We start from the raw sequence: 23,513 nt of genomic DNA, 5'->3' as shown, positions 1-23,513 counted from the left end.
TTGATTTAAGAAACATATGAAATATATATATATATATAAATACATACTTTACATAGTTTGTAAAATAATAAAGTAAAGATAGATAAAAAGTTGAGTAACTGATAGAAATTTTGACAATTTAAGAAATTATTTTCCTTTAAATTGCATAAATGCAAAAATTTAAGCAGTTCTAATGTTAAAAAGAAAAAAAATTACTCTGAATTACTTTTGATCTAATGATCGAACGTACTAGGACGAAATTTGAGTGAGTGGAAGGAGTGACCTGAAACTTGCTAATTAATTAGTGTAGACGGTATTTTAAGTTACGAAGTCAAAGATAAATCTGAATTTCTCTAAAGAAACCTCTTTTTCAACGATGAATTAAGACCCTCAAAATATAAGGGATAGCTACTTTCTAGAAAATATGGGTAACAATAATTTGGTCAGAACAGTGGTCTAAAGTTTTGACTCCTCAATGTTTACTTTTTGCATATTTCGCCATATCTCGGGAAATGTTTAAACGAATCCAGAAATTTCGCAACACTATTATAAAATTGTTCGAAAAACCAATACCATAAATAATAAATAAATAAATGAAATAAAATAATTCATAATTTCCTCATTTTTCCTTATTATTCAAAAACAGTACAAAATATATTTCATTTTAGGTATAGAAATTTTCATCATTTTAAAGAATGCAATTTTATGAGTAAAAAAAAATGTTTGAATGCTATCGGTTGAATTGGCTTGAAAAATCAGATTTTAAATAAACTACGTTTTAAGAATTCAGTTTCTTAGGAACGATTTGACCGATTTAATTTAAATTTTGTATTTCATCATTTAAAATTATATTCTTTAAATTAATGTGAAAATTTGTGTAGCTTACGTTTCAAAATTTTTTTGACTATTAAATATAATAAAAAAGTGAATAATAATTTTAAAAAAATGTTTTTTGCATGTAATTATCTTTGGATAAATGAAGTTTATAATCGTGTGCAAAACTTTTTCAATTCGCTTAACAAAATCGTCCACTTATGGCTCAAAAGTAAAATTAACATTGAGAAGCCCAAACTTTGGACCACTCTCCTTACAAAAATAATTAGGACCATATTTCTCACTTTGAGGGTCCTTTAACACTAGATTGCCCAAAGAAGTTATTTTGACTGCTTTTTAATTTCAATTAGAAAAACAATTATGTATATAATGACGCAATTTGTGACAACACTTTGTGACTTTTATTATTATTTTTATTGTTGCTATTTACTAATAATTTGTTATATAACTGAAAATAATATCAAAAATATTTAAAATCAATTTTAAGCAAATTTCTTTATACATTAGTTATTCTTTCACGATGTTTGGGCTATTTCAGTCTTTCTAGTGTTAACAAAGAATGCGTGTTTATTCCGAGAAAGTACGTTTTTGTATCTGTACTAACTAATTAGCGTATTTGAGGTCACCCTCTTAAACCAATAAAAATGAGTCCTTGTACAATCCGATCATATGATTATTTAAGCTATTTAAAGTGACTGCGTAACTTTTTAGCTTCTGAATTTATTTAGATGCAAACACTTATGCGAAATATTGTAAAGAACTTTCTTTAGAGCTGAAATTTGTAGAAAAACAGAATTACTATTACATCTTGCAATAAAATCATGCTATTAACTCAAAACAACTTTTAGTAGGCTGCTCCTCCTCTACTAGTTCAAAGAAATAGAATAGTATTTTTTAAACTAAAAAATAATCTTTATTTTTAATATTTATTACATTTTTTTGATAAAAAAAAGCATAAAATACTAGCCGAAATTACGTAAAATTAAAACTTTTCTTCAGAAAAATTAATACCCAAGATAATTTTTGACCAACAGCTTTGCTATTCTTAATATAAATGATACCTGAAAAATCCCCAACTCTTGTCTCTGCTCTTTTTTTTAATAACAGCCGACCCAATTCTATGGGTTTACGACTACTAATGTTCAACTCCGTAGCCTTGTCATTTTGACCTAATCCAGAAGACAAGGGATCTCTTGGATCGAGTGTTAGGAGAAATTTGCCTTCGTGGAGGACTTTGTGATGGATCTAACCCGCATTTGAGTTACATACAGAGGAAAACCACGAAAAAATTACACGGTTAGCCCAACGGCAAGGGGACTCTAACCCATGCACTATGGTCGGTGCAAGCCGGAATTCGTATCGACTGGGATTTGAACCCGGTTCGCCTCATTGGAAGACGATCACTCTATCCCCTGAGCCTTTTTACTTTTTTGGAGAAAAATAGGGGCGAATTGAGGAGGAATCTCTTTTAAACAGGCATATTTTCAGACGTAGTTTTTTACGCTGAATTGAATGATCAGACAAATAGTTTAAATTGCTATACAGACAAGTGAGGTATTGTTTCATATATGTTTCATTTAATCAACAGGGATGTGATTCTTCCGCGGATCCGCTGATTTCCGCTTTTTTCAGATTTTTCCATATCTTCCGCTCTTCTTTCATAAATTTCCGCGCGGAAAAAATTTTTATGCAGTAAATGATATTTTGTTGAAAATTTTTTTCTTCCGCGGAGCGAAAGTATTGAAGCCCCCAATAAACCTTTCTTCACATGTCAATCTGCTGGCTGGGGTAAAAGTGGTTGACCTTGCTAAAACAATGCCGTCTCCTACTCTACTACTCTCTTATCTTTTCAGGGATGAAAGACTTTTTAAATACTCCGACCATGTTCCAAAAACTTTTGGGGAGTCGAATGAACGATATAGTCGGACTTGCGACTTGTTGCTTTGACAACCGCGACTTCCGCTATAGATTGGAAAAAAGAANAATATCTTTAATTACTTAAACTTACTTTTTTAATCATTATTTATCGAATTATATTTAAATTAAATCAATGAGTTAATCTTTATAAAAGCAAACATAAAATATTTTATTCTTTTTTTATGGCTAACTTTTTATTTCAATACTAATGTAGACTCATTAATTCACTGCCGTGCCTAATCGAAAACAAAAATCTATTTATAACTCTTTATTATTAATTTCTTATACCACAAATATGCTTCAGTTACATGATAATAATAATTCTCACACTCTTGATGGCGATCGCCAAAGTATTTTCAAACCTAATATTGATTATGGGGTTTTATTTTGGTTGGGTTACATTTCGATAATTCGCCGATGCTCCGTTAGGAACAAATTTAATCAATTTCAAATTCGTGGCGACCCTTTTTGGGCCTCCCAATCATTAAAATATCATTCATGCTAACAAAACTTTTCGATGTAGAGAATGTTCCTTTTTTTTATGATTTGTTGTGTTTTAAATATGGCCATTTTGAATATGCTAGTTCTTACTTAATAAATGAGATTTTTACTTATACGATTTTATTTTTTTTCCTTGAGACAATACTTGAACCATCACAGTAATAATGGCCGCCTGATAACATATAAACTATTGGTTCTCGGGATTGATTCCATTCAATTCAGAGTAAAAATATACCCTACATTTTCAGATAGATAGTAATATAAAGTACGTGACAAAAGTAGTATACATAAAATTTGTACTTAATCTATTGACAGAAAGAAAAATACTTACAATACAAGTTGTGTAACAAAATCAGATGCTTCTTATTCGATCATATCTAGACTTCAATTCAACCTTAACAAGCTTGTTTGAAAAAATATTCTGTTCTAGCTTTCAAATCACACTATTTCCATCAAGAATAATCCAGAGAGAGTTTTTATCGACCTTCATCTATGAAAAGGTACCGAGTTAACATGTCTTATATATTAGTGAATTGAAATTGTATTTTTGTAGTGGTAGACACACTACAGTACTTCCCCCACCAGAATTACAGTGATGACTGAATTCGATGCGTGGATACCACTAGTTGATTTATTACTGTTTTGTGAAGAACTGGGAGATCTGTGTTAAGATCACCGTACTTTTGAGTGCTGATCACGAGAGCTGTATGAAGTTCACTGTCGTGGTCACTCCTATGTTGTCTTTAGCAGTCGAGTGTATACGTTGTGTGATCGAGACTGAGTAGGAAAAGCGCGAAGAGGTGGATAAGGTCGCAGTCGCAAGTCATCTGTTCAATGTGGACAATCCACCGAGGTAGACGTGCTCAAATCGAAATGGGCGTTACTGTCAAGGTAGGCGTGTTCATATCGAAGTGGCAGTTTCAGTCAAGGTAGGCGTGTTCATATCGAAGTGGGAGTTTCAGTCAAGGTAGGCATGTTCACATCACGTCCGAATGTCACCACTTATCTTTGGCAAGATAGATTGCGTGAATTAAATTTTGAATTTTAGATAAGTTAATCGCCAAAGATAAGTGGTGTCTCGGTTTTTGGATTTAGCTCCTCTATTCCAGTTTGTGGATTGAATTCCTCACATATGCAATTGTGCAACATCAAAATTTTCCATATGCGTTGTATTTTTGTAATGGTAGAAACACTACAACATACCTGCCAACTTTTACGCATTTGGCGTAAAATTTTATTTCTATATTTAAAGTGGTAGTGAAATGAATGCTTTATATAAATTTCTTACATTTATAAACTTAATTTATAATCTTTTTGACCACCACTATTTTTAACAGAATTAAACATACATATTAATATGTAATACAGTAGCGTTAGTCGTATCAGCTTTTACAAAATAAAGCGTATGTTACTGCCTAAAATTGTAATTTAAATTCCATTTTGCTACCACTGGGGAAAGTCATTCTCGAAAGGATTAAAAGTTGGCAGGTATGCTACAATAGCGTAACAAAGTTTTTTTGTCAAATCTTAGGTATTGATTTTTCTGGAATTTTTTTTTCTATAGCTACTGGAATACAATATTCAAGTGCAAGAATTAATTTAAACAATATACTATACTCAAGCCAATTATCGCGTTTTAATTTAATAGGTTTATTAGAAATCGAGTAATCTTATTATTTTCTGTTTTCAATGAGTAGATTTTAGTATTTCTGCTACTCTTCGGAGGTTTTCTGGCTACTATCTCATACTTTGTTGAAAAAAACGCTGTAGTATTATTATTTTTTTATGGAACTATATACATTGTCTGAAGTTAAAGTTTTGTTAGATATTTATTTACTTGTAAGATATGGGAAAACTAATTTATGAAATTATGCATAAAACCATTTTTTTCTCTAAATAAATATATATTCTTTGTGGATTTAGATTGTAACTAGATTAAATTCAGATATTAATGAGCTTAATATTTTTTTTTATTAACGAAATGTTAGTCAAAATAAAATTTGAATGACAACACGTATTGTAGTTAATAGTTAGACTAAGCAGACTTTCAACGTATTATTTAAAATTATATTATCTTTAGTTGAAATTTTTGTTTTGAATCCATCATAAAAAGAAAGTAAATGAAGTGTTATTTAGAAAAAGATACTGGCAAGGTATCAAAGATGTGGGTAAAAAGCGGAGCATGCTCAGAGATAAGTTCAGAGAATGGCTGCTTTTTTCAATCAACGGAGAGTTCGTGCGATACAACGAAGAAAAAGTTTGCCAGCTACTCCACATAGGTGAGAGGTTTTTTTTTTTTTTTTTTTTNTTTTTTTTTTTTTTTTTTCCCTCCTCCACGGACAATTGTTATCATAATCACTATTCTTACTCTTCAGTTGAAAATTTTTATCTAAGAAAGTCTTTATTTTGATTGAAATATTTTATCAAGTTATATATATTCTATCAAGTGACATAACCCACGCTTTTAAAGATTGGCTAAAAATAGCTTACGCTTTTTTTTAGATTTAGCCTGAAATAGTTTTCATTTTTGTTCTACCTCATGCAATCACTCATTTTCACATGCCAATTTTTATTTTTTATTTTACTAGTAACAAACAAACAAACACACACACACGCAGATATATATATATATATATATATATATATAAGCTGCAGTTTGTTATTTTTTACTTATTATTTCCCACCCCCCTTTATTTCATATGTCTATAATTTTTCTTTGTTTTATTCTTCATTTTGAACTTATCTAATGAGTGCTGTTTACTTGCAGCTTANATATAATTGGTTGATAAATTTATCCAATCCGGCGAAAAGAGTGTGACACATGAAAGTGTGTAGGGAAGTATATATGAAAATAAACTTTATAAAACTTTCATGATGTGAAATCAGTTCATAGCTAATCAAGAAAGAAAAAAGTATTTTTTCCTGTCATTGAAATCAGTTATATTAAATAATAATTCAAAAATAAAATTATTTTTCATAGCATTGTATTTTAAACATTGGACTACGTTTTCTATTAAATAAAACAGTTTTTCTTCTTATCTGAATTATTTTATGAAGAAAATTTAAAAAAAAAAAAATAGTTGGGTCTTAAATATGGAAATATTTATCATGAGAAACAGGGCCGGTGGAGGAAATCCCAGGGTAAAACTGAACACCCTTAACTCAATCTTGTCAAAGAAATCTGTATTTTAAAAGAGGCTCTCTGATTTGTTTCGATGGCGTGGTCTTGTGCAAAATTGCCTTTTGTATTTTTAATTGCAATATTTCTACCAGAAAATTATAAAATCTATATCAACCCTAGATGTTGATTTAAGAGCGGTGGTGGCCCAGAAAACAGAGCTCTCAGTGAGTTCGAATCCCAGCGATGGCGGGTCTAAACGCACTCGGTTCGCATAGTGCTGGAATAAAATATTCTTAGTAGTAGGAATCATGGGTTTCCTTGAAGTTAGACTAACCTTGGGGTGTTATCGTGATTTTCTCTCCGTGTAACTCAAATGAGGGTTAGTTCAATCAAAATGTCCTCCGCGAAAGCAATTTCTCTTGTCTTCTGAATTGGGTTCAAAATTACAAGGTTACGGAGTTGAACATCAGTCGTCGAATACTCTAAATTCTGTCGGCTAGGCCGTGATAGCCTGGAACCAAGAAATCGTGAGTTCGATCTCCGCCGGCTGAAAAATCCCCGAGTAGTAAATGGTGACTGATGCACGTTGAGCCTGTCGAGTCGCTAAGTCCCCCATGTTCCCATAACAAATCATACCTCTGGGGGTAATGATTCGTGAGTTTCCTTGTCTTCTGAATTGGTTGAAAATTACAAGGGTACGGAGTTGAACATTTGTAGTCGTAAACCCAAAACTGGGTCGGCTGTTCAACGACGGATATAAAATAAAATAAAATGTTGATTTAAGAAACATATGAACAAAACAAATAACAATTATAACAGTTTTTGCCCCATGTATTTATTTTATTATTGTTAGAAGAGTCTAAAATCTGAAAATTCAAATACTATAATACTGAAACGTGTATTAAATGTAGTAGTTGTTTACATTCATAAACTGGAACTAAATACTGAACATCCTAAATAAAAAGAATTCACTTAATAAAAAAAAGTTGCACTGAAATAGTCTGAAATAACGATTTTAAATTGAGATATATTTTGATATTTTAATTTATGAATTTAAAAATAAATATAATTCCTAATATTAATCGGAAGTATTTTTAGTCAGCGGATTAATTCTTTGAGTCGCCACAATGTAACTCATATAAATTTAAAAAAAAAAACACTTTTTGCCATGCATTGGAAGCTTTCAATAAGCTTTTACAAATTTTAAATGGTGTGATATTAAGCAACGTTTTTCAAACTCGTTGATTTAATCAATTTTCATTCGATTTGGTTACATTTCATAGGATTTTTATACTCAGCATAGTTTCTGGTGCACTTGAGATATTTTAAATCACGTGCTGCGTTTATAATTGTACATGCTTAAATACAATTTTAAAGGTATTTTACATTTAATGTCGCCATTTTGTTAAAAATAATTTTAAAAAAATAAAAAAATTATTGTTGACTGCAGTAACTTAATTTATAAGTTTTTTTATACATTTATCAACTCATTCGCTGATATCGCTAAAATGCCCATCAATGACAATCTCTGCTATTTATTGCCTTGTTTATACATTTATTTACTGATCCATTCATTCTTTCATTCTTCATTTATTCACTTGCTATACTATATCTAAAATCATAGCAGTTCTCATGAAGAGAACTTGTTATAAAATATTTACGAAGTATACTATAATAAAATAGCCCTTTTAATCACCTCCCTTAAAATTTATTTTGAGAAAAAAAATGCAAAAAATCAGCATATATTTTTTATTTTTTTAATAAATACAAGGAATTAAAACAAAACATAAAGTATAAGTTTTAAGTTGAAATTTGAATTTTATTTATGTGTAAAGAACATTTAATTTAAAATCAGTCCCAAGTTATCTCGGGCAAGTGAAATAAGTTAAATATTAGTCTTTGTATGGTAGTTCTTTAAACAAGGGACAACACAAAATGATACTTTTCAAACGTCAGTGAAGGAATACTCCATTTTTTTATTACTCTTATTGCTGTATGGCAACCATCGTATATGCAATCGCACAAAACGCGCGTGCAAACTCACAGCTCAAATAAAACTTGGCAAACTTCCAATCACAGCATGTTTCAGTCAGATTATGTTTTTTGCTTCCAACCGAGTTGAAACGTGATAAAACGAAATGTACTGACAAATTCTGATACGCCCGAGTTTTATCGGGATGATAAATATTTGCAATACGTACCCGAGTTAACTCGGGATAGTCTGGGAAGCGGTTAAAATGGACAAAAAATGACCTTATATTAAATACATTAACAAAAGAACGAATGCATATGGTTACTGCTAACAAATAATTTTTGGGAAAGATTAAATATTATCTACCTAGACTAATATAAGTTTATAAAACTATATGCAGAATTTAAAAAAAATAAATGAAAACCTACGTCCAACGGGAATTACAAAAATAAAGGTTTAAATAAATAAGATGATCAAAGAAGTTTTCTGGCAAATATTTGTAGAGAAAAAGACGACTTCCCAGAAAATATTTTAATAATTATTTTAAATTTATTGCAAAAAAGCAAAATATTGTGAAAATTAATATATGTTAACATCTAATAATCTTGGACCTTTCTAAATAGTCCCCTCAAAAAATATACCAAAATCTGGATGAAATAGTATTATTTTCAATAAAAAGATTTGTATGAGGGTACATTTAAGACACAGATAAACAAAATTTGGGGAATTATTGAGGGTACTTTCTATCAATACCTTTTTTTATGACGGATTCCTTACATAAAATAACAGCAATCTGTGAGTCTCTTTATGTTAATTTTACTTTTTGCACAGTTCACCATATTTCAAAAACGTTTTTAGCACAAAAGAATAAAATCCATTTATCCAAGGATAATTTCCCGCAAAAAATAATTTTTTATAAATATTTATTATTTTATTAATTAATTGTCGAAAAAAGTCACATTTTTATATCATTTTCTTCAATTTTAATTTAATATGGCAAAATAATGTAAATAAATAGGTCGAATAGTTCCCGGAAAATCGAATTTTGAATATCTGACTTTTGAGAATACTGTAGACCCCTCTAAAAATATCGGCGTGAAAACATTATCCCTCAACCCCTGTTTGTTGTCATAAATTTCTGGATCTTTTCTGGAAAATGCGTTCCTATTCCATGTTAAACAAGCGCATACTTTTTTTTTTCAATATTTAATTATACTTTTGCATAAAGAATTTTAACCATAAAAGAAGTTAACCTAACAATATATAATTATAAATATATTTTTGCAACAAACAATATTTCATTTTATTTTGTAACCATCGCTGAACAACCAACCCATTTCTAAATTTACAACTATCCTTGTTCAACTCCGTAGCTTTGTAATTTTAAACCTAATACAGAAGACAAGGTAACTCCTAGATCAAGCTTTACGACAAACCTGCCTTTGTGGAGAACTTTTTAATGTAACTAACACGTTTTACGTTACATAGAGAGGAAAAACAAGAGAACCTCCCATAATTAGTCCAATGACAAGTCGATTTTTCCCCATAATCCCATCTACTACTGAGGATATTTATATCTGCATTGTGGTCGATGCGAGGCAGGAGCAGAATTCGTATCGAACAGCTAACGGTGGGATTCGAGACTCTGTCACCACCTCGTTGGGTGGCGAGCGCTATATAACCTGAGCAGCCATACTTTTTAATAAGCCACCATATATATATACCCGCAAATGTATGTAATTCCAATAAATTCCAATAAAAATTCATCAACAGAAACAAGAATTCGCTGCTGAATATGTAGGCATGTTTTCAGCTGTGTAATAAGGATAATTATATTTAAATTTTTAAATCTCTGATAACTATATTAACCGATTTTATTATGTATAAATTCTATCCGCTTTCAGTCGTGTTCGAATTCATCTTAAGGTACTACGTGGGTCCCGCATAGGACTGATCGTTAAGACACGGTTTCCAGCAGATCACCGAAGTCAAGCATCACTGGCTGCGGTCAGTGTGCGGGAGGGTGACCACTTGGATCAGTCTGCATAGGGACCGAGGGTGTGCGGTATTGGTCCTCGTTAAACTGTGCTACCGTAAACTGTGCTACCGTAAACTGCTCGACTTCGCGCTCAGGTCGTCGGGCTACCGAAGCGGGGGTGCCATCCCCTCCGCAGAGGATCAAAATTGTGATAGCATGTCTTCGGATCATCCTCCTGGATGTTTTCCAGACCATCGCCAATGGCCCATTGTGCCGATCTAGTGCGACGTAAATTATAACAACAACAACAACTACGTGGATGTTTGATTTACGTACTTATTTTTCTTTGGGGGGGGGATTAGTGGGTATATGCATTCTAAATAAATGGTTCTTACTTTATATTGTATTGAAAAAATAACTTAATTGGCTCCTATGAGTATCTTATCTTATTGTAAATGTTATTAAACACTTAGAAGTGGAGGAGAATATTTGTATAGTGAAACACTAGATCCAAGAGTTTCCGTTTTACTACATCATTTAGAATAAAAGTAGTTGCTACCATGTTTGGTGTTCATACACACGAAATTTTTTATAGTGTACTCAAAACAACTATATTATGTCTTCTCATTAGTTCGAACGTATTTATAATTTATTTAAAACTTATTAAACAATGCGGGAAAATTAATTTACAAACCATCCATAAAAGAGAAATGATGCTGTGCTGTGTTAGTAAATATTATTAAAATCGACATTGAACTCTTTTCTGTAGTTTAAACCTATCCTCGAGCAGGTTTAAGCTGGTTGAACTAGATCTTTAGAATCGGGTGTTTCATTTAATTTCATTTCCGCAAAGCAGTTTGATTTATCTAGGAGGTTGAGACCGGGTTTGAAGTTCGTTCTATCCGCACCTTTTATTTATTTTTTTTAATTTTATATGTTTCGGGTCAGATTAGCCGCTGTTTTGTTTTGTTTAAAGTCTTATTACTGTATATTTTCAGGCACTATCAATGATACGACCCCTTGTCAGCAAAAATAAGAAAATCACGAACCCCCGAATATGCATTCGTAAGAAAGTGGCAACGTCCCTCTTCTTCAACTTTGACATTTACCGTAGTAATCTAGTTTTAGGATAAAAGAGCTTTGCATTAAATAAAGTTTAATCTCCTTTATTTGATTCCTTTTTATAGGATTATTTTATTTCATTTATATTACATCGTTTTAATTTATTTTCTAAAATTCTGAGTAGAATATTCTTCAGGAAATTTTTGTATTTTCCTTTTGTGTTCAAAACTTTTGATCTCTGTTGCAGGGAAAATATTTTTTTACGAGTATTTTTTTTTGTTACGTTTCTTTTCTTTTTGAGAGGATTTTGAAAAAAATAGGATCTTTACCGATTCCCTTGCTAATTTGTTTTGGAAAGAAATGCAAAAAGTAAACATATTTTTTATTTCATTAAGAAATACATGGAACTAAAACAAAAAATAATTCACAAGTTATAAGTTGAAAATTTAATTTTTTTATGCGTAAAAAATATTTAATTTACCACCAGTTTACTATTCCAAATTATCTCGGGCAAATGAAAAAAAGTTAAATATTAGACTATGTATATGTTCACATCTTCATAATCTGAAAAATCACCTGCATTACTTTCACGTGCTTTTACTGTTTTTTCTATGTAAATTCCCCAATCATCGTAGATACAATTGTACAGAACACGTCTGAAGTTCCACAAATAGCAAATATTGGCAAACTTCCAATCACAGTGGATTATAATTATTTTTTACTTTGCTTCCGGCCGAATAAAAACGTGATAAAACAACGAATTATGTTATGCCCGAGAATACTCGGGATAATAAATATTTGCAAATTATGCATACCCGAGTTAGCTCGGGATAATCAAGGAAGCGGTTAATGTCTTACATAAGCATTTCTGATTCCCTTCTCCCCCACCCCCCTTTATCAGGAAAAATAAGCAAATTCCTGATCCCCGTTAAGTGCTTGCATAATATTGGAATGGCCTCTATACTTTTGGAGACCTGAGGCTGCATTTTTTTTCTCGTTTTACTGGGTCCTAAACAGGTTAAAGTGATAGTCTAATTTGTATTTTTTATTGAATTTTTAAATTTAAAAGACCACTCTGTATAAATAAATTTTGCATACATGAATAATTAAAGATTGAAATTTATTCCATTACCAAATCATCAGTGGTAAAAGTAAAAATCCTCAGATATAGTAATGGATAAATTAAAGAGAAGAAAAAAAAATTATGAATAGCGGATAATATAACGTAGCTGCCATCAGTAGTTCTCAACAATACTATAAATATTAGCCGTGATGGCACAGGGAATAGAGCCTTCTAATGAGGTGAACCAGGTCCCAGCAATGGCTGGTCAATACGAATTCCGGCTTGCACCGACCACAGTGCTGACGTAAAATATCCTCTGTGGTAGACTGATCATGGATTAGAGTCCTCTTGCCGTCATGCTAACTGTGGGTAGATTTCGCGGTTTTCCTCTCCATGGAACGCAAATGCTAGTTAGTACCATCCAAAAAGTCCTCCTAAAAGAAGAAATGCTCCCAATGCTTAATCCAGGAGTTCCCTTGTCTTCTGAATTGGGTTCAAAATTACAACGCTACGCAATTGAACGTTAGTAGTCATAAACCCAAAAATTGGGTCATACTGATGAAAGTATCTCAAGGTCTTGTTAATGATATTGCTGGTAATATAAAGATGAAAAAAGGAGCTGCTTAGTACGTGATGCTATGCCACGATATATTCTGCTTAAATTAGCATAAAATTTAGTGCACCTANTTGAGAAAAAGTATAAAAAAAGCCTAGTGTGCATTTGTGTAAAAAAAAGAAACATATGATATAAATATAAATTAATTATGAAATTTTTACATGGATTGATAGTACTATAATTTATGAATGTATTTCTATAAATTATTTAGACCTTTCATATTAAAAATTTCCACGAAAAGGAAAAAGAGTAAATCTTTGTAAAGTAACTTCTTTTAAGTTTTAACTAAACTGATAAAATTCCAAAATGCAACTATTAGCGAATCATATCCCCAGAATGTTTAAATGGAAATAAAAATTAATATTTAAATTTGAAATGGATTACAATTCATCGAAAAGTTGATCGAAATTCAAAAACTGTAGTTTCTTTTCAACTACGATGAAGTTGATTATAAAATATCTTTACAAAATGTCTTAAAAATATCTTTACAAACAAAATATTTTAAATGAATGCAGTATCTGAATTATCCTTCCCCTGATTTTCTCGGGTATGTATAGATCCCGAGAAAACTCGGCAGAATTTGTTTTACTCTGCCAGAAAATTTGCTATGATTGGCAAGGTTTGTTCGGGGCTGTTCATTAGTTGGGCGGTTTAAGATTAGGCCTTTTTGTGTTGTCCCTATCATACAAAGACTGTTTCGGGATGGTAAACTGATGGTAAATTGACTACACATCTACTTAAAACTTGTGTATTTCCTTGTATTCATTAATGAAATAAAAAAAAAATGTTACATTTTTGCCTTTTTGAAAAATAATTGGTAAGGGCAAAAAAATTGGTAAGGCAAATAATTTTGAAAATATTTATTAAAATTTCAAACCAAGGCTAATTTTAAGAAGTCACACATTATAATATTTAAGCGGGTAAAAAAGGCTGTTGAAATATAACGAATCACTACTGACGCCATTAAAAACATCAAAATTTCGTTTAATAATGATGTTCGAAAGATGTTTTTATCTCGCTTTACTCATTAATGATTCTACGGAATCATTTTTATTTTTTTCCCGTGTGAATACTTATATACTATCCTTATTATGTTTATTCTTTCACTGTAAGAATTCTAAATATCTATGGAACAGTCCTGCGGAATAATCTATTTTTAAATTCATTTCTTTTTCTGTAAAGATTACGCACAACTAAGTTTCTTTTGATGAATTTGGTTATGTTTTTCTCTGCTAATACTTTTTTTCCTTATGAGACTTTTTTTTAATTTTCTTCCGCTTCCAAACGTTTCCCTTCAAATAAAATTACTGCATTTAAAATATCTAATCTGAATTGTTTTTTTTTTAATCGTACTATTATTTTAAATAAACACTGAAAGAAAACAATAAAAAGAATGAATGTGCATCAATGTTCATTCAAACTCTTTGTTAACCGCTTAAGTTACCAATTTTTTTGAAAAAAATGCAAAAAATCAACATATTTTTTTAAATTTTAATAATACAATAAATACAAGGAACTAAAACAAGGCATAATACTGATATTTTCCAAGCTGATTTTAATTTTTGTATGCGTAAAAAATATGTATTTTTATCATCAGTTTACTATCCCAAATTATCTCGGGTTAATAAAAAAGTTAAATATTAGTCTTTGTATATGTTCACATTTTCATAATCTGAAAAATCACCCGCATTACTTTTACTTTACGCTCGCGCACGCCATTTTTTACTCTTTTTTCTATGTAAATTCATCTACCATCGTATATACAATTGTACAAAACACGTCTGCAGTCCCACAAATAGCAAAACTCTCAAACAAATATAGGCAAACTTCCAATCACATCGGATTATTATTTTTTTTTTATGTTGCTTCCGGCCGAATAAAAACGTGATAAAGCAAAACGTATTGACGAATTCCGCTATGCCCGAGTTTACTCGGGATAATAAATATTAGCAATAAATACATACCCGAATTAACTCGGGATAATCGGGGAAGCGGTTAATAATATAAACAAGGAAGTCTTCAAATTAGCGTGTCTATGTAGATATAATGTTGTATTTTCAATTTCAATAAAGGAGTCTATTGAATTTTAATTGTTGTTGTTGGTATCGGAGTAGTAGGCCAGGCCGGGATTGTACACCAACTCACCTTACTGAGGGTATAAAAACATACTCATTTTGGACTTTTTAGGACTCGTGTGGGAGAAAATCTTCTCTTCTTTTATATGAATGTCAATAGATTCTCCGTCAGACCAGATGGGAGAGAATCTTCAAGTTGAATACAAGATTACTATGGTTGCAGGAATTTCACTGCTTCTTTATTGAAATTGAAGGATTAAAAAACTGCTTTCCAATTCAATGGTAAATTCTATAAACAAATTGATTCCCTGGCAACCTTCCCATTATGTGTGATCCGCTATTTCGAACAAAAAGTTTGTTCCAATTCTCAGGGTGGAAAAGTTATATTGATGATACGTTTGTCTTATTCAACAGTGAAGCTTTTGTAGTCGATTCACGCCAACATTCAATTTACAAAAAGAAATTTTACATTATCTTTCTTAGATGTTCTTGTAATAATCTTTTACCGCTTCTGTTTATCGTTAACATGTTTCTGTTTCTTTAAATCGTTTATTCTTATTACCCTAATTGCCCGAACATTTCTGTATTTACCCCTACTTAACATTGCTCTTCTTTATGAAAGTCGTTTTCAGACTGGTTAACAAAATTAAATTATTTCAAGAACCTATGATTATTGAAAATCACTGGAACTTTTAAAACATTCCTTGATTATTGTGACTTTGACTACATCGGTATAAAGCAGATGCGCTTTAAAATTTCGTCTAAAGAAATATTTCCATTATCAAGAATGCGGTAAATCATGTATTGTCGAGCATTGCTGGAGTTTTGGGTATGAATTCGATTTCGTGTCATATCAGTTCATCTCGATTCCCTGGAATATTGTTTCATTCATATGAATGTCGATTCCCTTGTTAAAACTAAATGAGTTCCACGCCATCTCTTTATAGCGTGTTTAAATGCATTTTGCCCTAATTTACCACTCTCAGCTGCTGCAGTTTTTCTAATTTTGTTTCTTCACCTTTTTTCAGTTTTCGGCAAACACAGTTTTTCTAGTTTCGTTTTTCACCTTTATTTTCCATTTTTCGTTGGCCTGCAAGCTTTCTTCACTTCTGTTTCCTCATTCACGTTTGGCGAGTCTTAAGAATGGACTCTTATTTTTGAGCGCTCAAAATATGTAGACTTCATTACCGTCTCATAAGTTTGAAGCAATTAAGTTTTTAAATCATGAAGAATCTTATAGGTCAGCATGACCAGCAAACAAAGATAAATGTTCGTTTCCAGCCCTGAATTAAAGTGTGCTTTAATGACGCTTTTAAATAACGATAATATTTAAGTAACAACAGCGTTAGTCAGAACACGTTGTACAAACGTTTTATTTTGCTAATTTTATACGCAGCGTACTTAGTGAGTTCCAAGTAAGGAAAAAAACTCTCCCAATTTAATTTTTAATTTTTTATGTTTTAAGTTTTTAATTCTTATTTTAATTACTTATAATAAACATGGTGATGATGCAAACATTTAAATCGTAATTAGCAACAAACGGAAGTAAAGTCGATGAAATATTTACAAACTTATATTAAGTTCAATAATTATTTAATTGTGTTTCACCGTTGCCGTTCACAATATTAGAAATATTTGGAAACTGTATATTTAGACAATTTAGCCTAAATCGCACTTGTTCAATAATATTTTGTATTTTAATTTTACATTTATTATCCAGTTTTTTTAAGAGTTAAAGCTAATTTAATTCTAATTTTAATTACTTATAATAACATGGTGATGATGCAAACATTTAAATCGCAATTAGCAACAAACGGAAGTAAAGTCGATGAAATATTTACAAACTTATATTAAGTTCAATAATTATTTAATTCTGTTTCACCGCTGCCGTTCACAATATTAGAAATATTTGGAAATTGTATATTTAGACAATTTAGCCTAAATCGCACTTGCTCAGTAATATTTTGTATTTTAATTTTGCATTTATTAGCCAGTTTTTTTAAGAGTTAAACAGGGTTGGATATTCTCGATTTTATTGAAATTTCCAGGATATGTTATTTATATAAAACTACCAGAGACGTGTTTTTGCATCTAAGGGCAAAGGTGATTCAAAAATCATCGAAATAATGCTATTTTCTTAGACCGCCAAAATCTACTTGTGCGAACCACAAAAGTATATACAGTCCCGGGATTAAGATTAAATTATTAAACGCACTGTGAGATTCTATGTAAAATCTTAATTATTAGGTGATACTATACAGCTTTATTGTTTTTATGTCACTGAAATCGTTCTGCACTTGTATATGTTAGTGTATCAATTGGTTAAATTATACGATATATAATATAAATTTGACGATAGGATAAATTTGGCGATATATTATATAAATATAGAATTTTTATTATATCGAGTATTATATTAGTATATTATAATAACTAGATATTTCTGATAAAATGCTCATTGTGTGACTTTAAATTAATCTTAAAATAGCTTTGCACAATCTTTCCCAGGCAAGTATGAAAGTTTCTGGAAAACTGTAGCAGAAACAAAATCAATGCACATATTCAACTTTTACATAATATGGCTCTAAATTTTAAAGCCCGTTATGGGATAGCTGTAAATTATATCAAAGAATGTGATTTAATGTGGTTATCTGAAATTAACACTGACGTGNAAGATTCTACGTAAAATCTTAATTATTAGGTGATACTATACAGCTTTATTGTTTTTATGTCACTGAAATCGTTCTGCACTTGTATATGTTAGTGTATCAATTGGTTAAATTATACGATATATAATATAAATTTGACGATAGGATAAATTTGGCGATATATTATATAAATATAGAATTTTTATTATATCGAGTATTATATTAGTATATTATAATAACTAGATCAAATTATGAGACGCACTGCAGTTTTTTAATAATTACATGACTTGCCCGAGTTTATATGCCATACTTTTATATTTAAACATACATGTAATGGGTTTTTATTCGTGAGATTTTTAATATGCTACCTATCTGTTTTATTTTCAATGTATTTCATTACAATGTTAACCCATTGATGTGACTTTAAATTGGTGACATTGATGTGACTCATTGTGTGACTTTAAATTAATCTTAAAATAGCTTTGCACAATCTTTCCCAGACAAGTATGAAAGTTTCTGGAAAACTGTAGCAGAAACAAAATCAATGCACATATTCAACTTTTACATAATATGGCTCTAAATTTTAAAGCCCGTTATGGGATAGCTGTAAATTATATCAAAGAATGTGATTTAATGTGGTTATCTGAAATTAACACTGACGTGCACCGAGCTGTGCTTTGCACCTTTATGCAAATGAAACAAGAGCCTTCGATTCAAATCTTTTGTACTTCTTCGATTGCTGTTCAATCGTCACCTCATGAAGTCACCAACTTCCCCAAAGGGTTCCAATAGTAAGATAAAACCAAACTCTAATATGGCCTTAAAAATTGAAGTGATATGTTTTTCATTGAATTTTAAAGACAAAATAGGGTGGAAAATAATGGATCTCATATAATAGCATCATTGATCTTAGCAGTTGGTTGAATTGCAAAAATAAGTTATGATTGTCTCTTTATAATGTGTTGGTTACACGAGCCTTCGATTCGAACAGGGATGCCGCAATTCTCGGTAAAAATTAAACTTTGAACACGTCAAATTTATTATTTCATTAATTTTTTTGCTGATGAATTAAAATTAGTAGAGAGAGATGGCTGTTTATGTAAGTTGTAGCACATAAAATAATTAAGAATGTTAGCAATATACAATATATATTACTGAAATGAAACAAAATTTTTGTAGATTTATATAAAAAAATAATAATACATAGCTTTCACTTGGTAAGTTCTGTTGTTTAACAGACTTTTAAAAAAAAACACTTCTTTAAGAGACTGCCTGATTATTCGGACCTTTTATGCAAGGTAAAATTTGCTTACATTTCTCAAACCCTTAAAAGAAGAAGCGGAAAAAAATTTGGGGTCCAAAGTTAATATAAATGTGAAGGAAATTTTGTCTTTTTATAGAGAATACGAAAACACACGCGATTTACTAATAACATATACTCATTTTAAAATAAAAACATTATTAATTTTCAGTAAAAATAGCTCCTTTTTTATGTGCGAAAATAAATACAGAACCGTTTTGATTTCATAAATTTGTAAAAGGTTTTCATTATCAATAATGATTAGATTTTATTAAAATTTTCTAATCGTGTAATATTGAAAACACAGTCTGTTATAAATAATTCAATTTTTTATCTACACAATTATACTTCTTCTCTTACACAGTTTTGTGAAATTCAGCTACAATAAGTGAGTTAGTTCTATATAAATATTCAAAAGTGAGGCTGAATAATTAGAACTTTAATTGTTTCTGTTTGTTATATATTTTAATGGTTACTGGGAATTCATAAAAGCCTGAGATAACAAAAAATGCAATCATTTATATAGATATAAAATTCGCATTTACTCTATATAGACTAAAGTAAAATAATTGTTGTTTGTCTGTACGAAATAAATAATAGTAAGTTTATCCGTTCTGTTATTCCGATATTGTATTTTGATACTGAAATCTGAATTTAGTTCAAATTAGATCCTTTCTGAATTCCCCTTGCAGAAAGATTTTTCTTTTCTAATTTACATTTCTTTTCTATAGAATCCCAATATTTGAATCATGCATTTCGATAATCACTTTTTGACCCTTTCAATTTAAGCTAATAGTATTGTAAATCAATTTAATGTTTCGATTGTATTTTCAGCAGTTATTGATATTGATTTTCACGTGAATTTTAAATATCCCCATATATTTCAAACAATATGAGAAATCCAAATCGCGCATTTGAGTATTTACTTTTTAAGGCAATAATTCTATTGAATTCTTGGCAGTTATTGCTAATGATTTCTAAATAGTTTTTATATCCGATATTTTTTTTATACGTTATTATTTATTACAACAACCTAATCTCGAAACGAAACACGTATTTAAGGAGTCCGATTTGCTTGATTTCATCGTCGATCTTTTTTTCTTTTTTTTATGGCAATTGCTACTACGGATTTCATGATTTTTAATTTTTTTTTTAGTATGATGATTATTTACAAAATGCGAAGAAGAAAATAATCCCCCCCCTTCAACAAAATGAAAGCCCATGTTATTAGAATAAAAGATTTTTACACGTTAAATATAATTGTTTCGTAAACACAGTGCTTTTGTTATTTTAAAGTAGTAACACTTAAAGTACCTTGCGGAAGAGTTTTGTCGCTAATAGCTCGAAAAAATTCTGCCACAGGGCACATTGCAATGTTACAGACTATTGTTAATTAATTAATTAATAGCTTTAATTGATTTTCTATTGTTTGCACTTTATCTGACGCATCTTAAAATGAGATTTTAAATACATTATAAATCAACCGTCAGATCGCGGAATAACAATTTCTAGCTCATTAAAATAACAAACATTTTGTGTCTCTCAAAATTTTTTTCTTCTGAACATTCTCATACCTAAAAAAAAATTATGGTCGGTTACTTTTACTGACAATGTTTTTATCTTATATTGAATGTCATTATGCTAAGCTAGTAAATTGATTATGTTTTCTCTATAAGCGTCATTAGAAATAAATGATTTTTTTCCCATTTTTATAGTAACTTACTTTCAACCCATTATATTTGTTCAGTTCTTTATTTTAAGGTTTGAAAAATGTATGTTATTATCTTCGTAAAAAGTTAACCCAACATAAAAAGGACCGGATAATCACGCAGTGTTTGACTTCATTAAAATTATAAAAACAAAGCAAAAGATATGATTAAAAATTTTTGAAAGGGGATTAAATGAAAGCTTTAATAATTTCTGTTTCATTTCAGAACATTTTTACTACTTTATTTATTTATTTGTGTTTACACACTTAATTATTTTCTGTGACATACATAAATAATTTCAAAAGCCTTCCTCTCAACTAATTTTGATGCAGTAGCGAAAACGCTGGAGATATTACAAATTACTTATCAGAGCCGTCAGTGGATAGAGCCTTTCAATTAGGTGAACCGGTTTCTAATACGAATTCCGGCTTACAGTGCTGACGTGAAATATCCTGAGTGGTAGACGGATCATGGGTTTGAGTTCCCTTGCCGTCAGGCTAACCGTGAGAGGTTATCGTGGTCTTCCTCTCCATGTAGCACAAATGCGGGTTAGTTCCATCAAAAAGTCTTCTACGAAGGAAAATTTCTCCCAATACTTAATCCAGAAGTTCCCTTGTCTTCTGGACTAGGGTTAAAAATTTCTACGTAGTGGAACATTAGTAGTCGTAAACCCAAAAATTGGGTCGGCTGTTCAACGACGGTTATAAAATAAACTAACCCAGCCATTTCAATAATGAAATAATAAATTTGACGAAAAGCGGAACTAGATTTTGATATCTAGTGGTGAAGACTTAATATAACGATATGTTTGCGTTGAAATAGCCGCTGTTTTAATCAGAAAATAATCATTTATTTCCGATCTTTATGAAATAGTTGTATAAATCCAGAATGTGTGTGTAAAATTTTTTGAAAGCAAAGAAATTAAAAAAGGTCTATAATTGGATTTTAACAATTGATTCTCACTTCCCTTTTTGCGATTTTTCGTGCTATTCAACTGAGCGGACAGATTGATTTTTGACGTTCTCTTTTTTTATCTTCGCCATATACAGCTTTCGTGGACTAGATTTGAAGGTGTCTCTCATTTTTCTTAACTTGACAATCCATTTTAATAATCGAGTTAATTTATTAACATAAATTGATTAATTTATAAACATAATTTATTAACGTAATTATTAACATAAATTGATTGAAAAAAACATTTTCTTTTGAATGATCTAAAACAGGGGTTTCCAACTGGCGGCCCGGGGGCGGCATCCGGCCCGCGAATCCTTTTTTTGTGGCCCGCGAACTAAAATATATAAGTTATCATTTTTTTGCGGACAATTTTCGTAAAAATTCTATATGGGTTTAAAATACTTTTCTCGTTAATAAAAACCTAATTTCTTCGTTTCTGTGAAATTTAACATACCAACGGTGCAAAGAAATTTATTTTTTAGGTTTTGCATCCAGGAAAATATTTATTCAAATACAAAAATAATCGTGTATGTTGCTCTTTTTTATTTCATTTTTTATTTTTATTTTGTCATTATAATTTAGCATGTGCGTATCAAAAATTTTCTCGAAGAAATTCTCCGATTTAACTTTTTGAAACCACTCATTTTGGACGAAAATATTTACCCACACATTTGTAAATTTTAAATTTAAAATGTACATATCGATTCTCTGGTGGTTGCAGCAGACAAACCTCAATTTTCTCATTGAATATTTTGTGTGCTACTATGTAAGTTTTAATACCTTAACAATTAGATATCTGCTGCATATTAATTATTTAAAACATAGGTGCACATTAAAGTTATTGTAGCCCGATTTTTATTATTTACTTATGTCTTTAAAGTTATTATTAACAACAATTAAATATTTTTAAAAATCTACTTCTTATTTTAATTTGTAATTCAATACTTTTGTTTACTGACAGTAATATTTAATGTTTCTTCAAACATAAAAGAGTCCTACAAAAAAGTTTGATAAAGTTGCGGCCCGCCATTTGATTTGTGTGTTTAATTGTGGCCCCCGGCCTCATGTAAGTTGGAAACCCCTGATCTAAAACATTTGGAAAATGTTAATGAATGTTTATAAAAGAATGTCAATCCAATGTCTATCATGGGACAAACTTGGATGAGTGGTTTCGCGTGAATTTTTGTATAGGAATGACGTGTTAAAGCACGAACGATAGGAAAAATGTGTGCATTTTTGCAGTAACACAGTATTCACAATAATTGCGACCACTAACAGTAATATGAACTACAGCTGGGATTGACTGACAGCTTTATGGACGATAGTAAGCCGAAGAATGTCATTCGCGAGTGTGATTTCGTGATTCGTACGTATAGTAAAACTAGGCTTTTTAATATTTATTACGAATATGATACAATATTAAATTTATTACGAATATGATTCGTAATAAATTTAATATTTATTACGAATATGAACAAGGAATATGGTAACTAATTTTTCCTTCCTTCATATTTTTATCCATCACTTTTGAGCCTACATTCCTATACGAAATATCCTCCAATTTTGTCCCATGATCGTAGAATCACCCTTTTTATGCAGGATGCCCCGTAAATGTTGCTTCTAGAGAATGTAAGGTACATTGTAAGGATTAAAAATTGCGTAGGAACTCGGAAACATCGTCGAACGCTGCTAGGGACACTTCTCCTACTATTAACTGTTTCTTCATGCACTTTTGAACAGTAAAACCCTAAATTGTCTTCATTTTATGTCTTATTATGTTTATT

General features: G+C 30.5%; 1 protein-coding gene across 4 annotated transcripts in view; it reads left to right on the top strand.

Moving 5' to 3' along the window:
* Positions 1-23,513, top strand: part of LOC107449376 (3',5'-cyclic-AMP phosphodiesterase 4C) — a 154,564-nt gene that overhangs the window by 35,967 nt on the left and 95,084 nt on the right. Inside the window, exon 1 of one of the 4 annotated variants that reach the window (XM_043047741.2) lies at positions 5,373-5,510. The exons of 2 other annotated variants lie outside the window; for them this stretch is intronic. In XM_043047741.2, coding sequence (XP_042903675.1) covers positions 5,437-5,510 — 74 coding nt within the window. In that variant the 5' untranslated portion in view covers positions 5,373-5,436. Of the gene's footprint in view, positions 1-5,372; positions 5,511-23,513 lie in introns of those variants that run through there. One more of the 4 variants, XM_043047738.2, reaches the window with a different exon arrangement.

The sequence above is a fragment of the Parasteatoda tepidariorum genome, chromosome X2 (genome assembly GCF_043381705.1).
Source record: "Parasteatoda tepidariorum isolate YZ-2023 chromosome X2, CAS_Ptep_4.0, whole genome shotgun sequence".
Taxonomy (NCBI): Eukaryota; Metazoa; Arthropoda; class Arachnida; order Araneae; family Theridiidae; genus Parasteatoda; species Parasteatoda tepidariorum.
The sequence above is the reverse complement of the archived record's forward strand: the minus strand, read 5'-3'. Positions and strand labels throughout refer to the sequence as shown.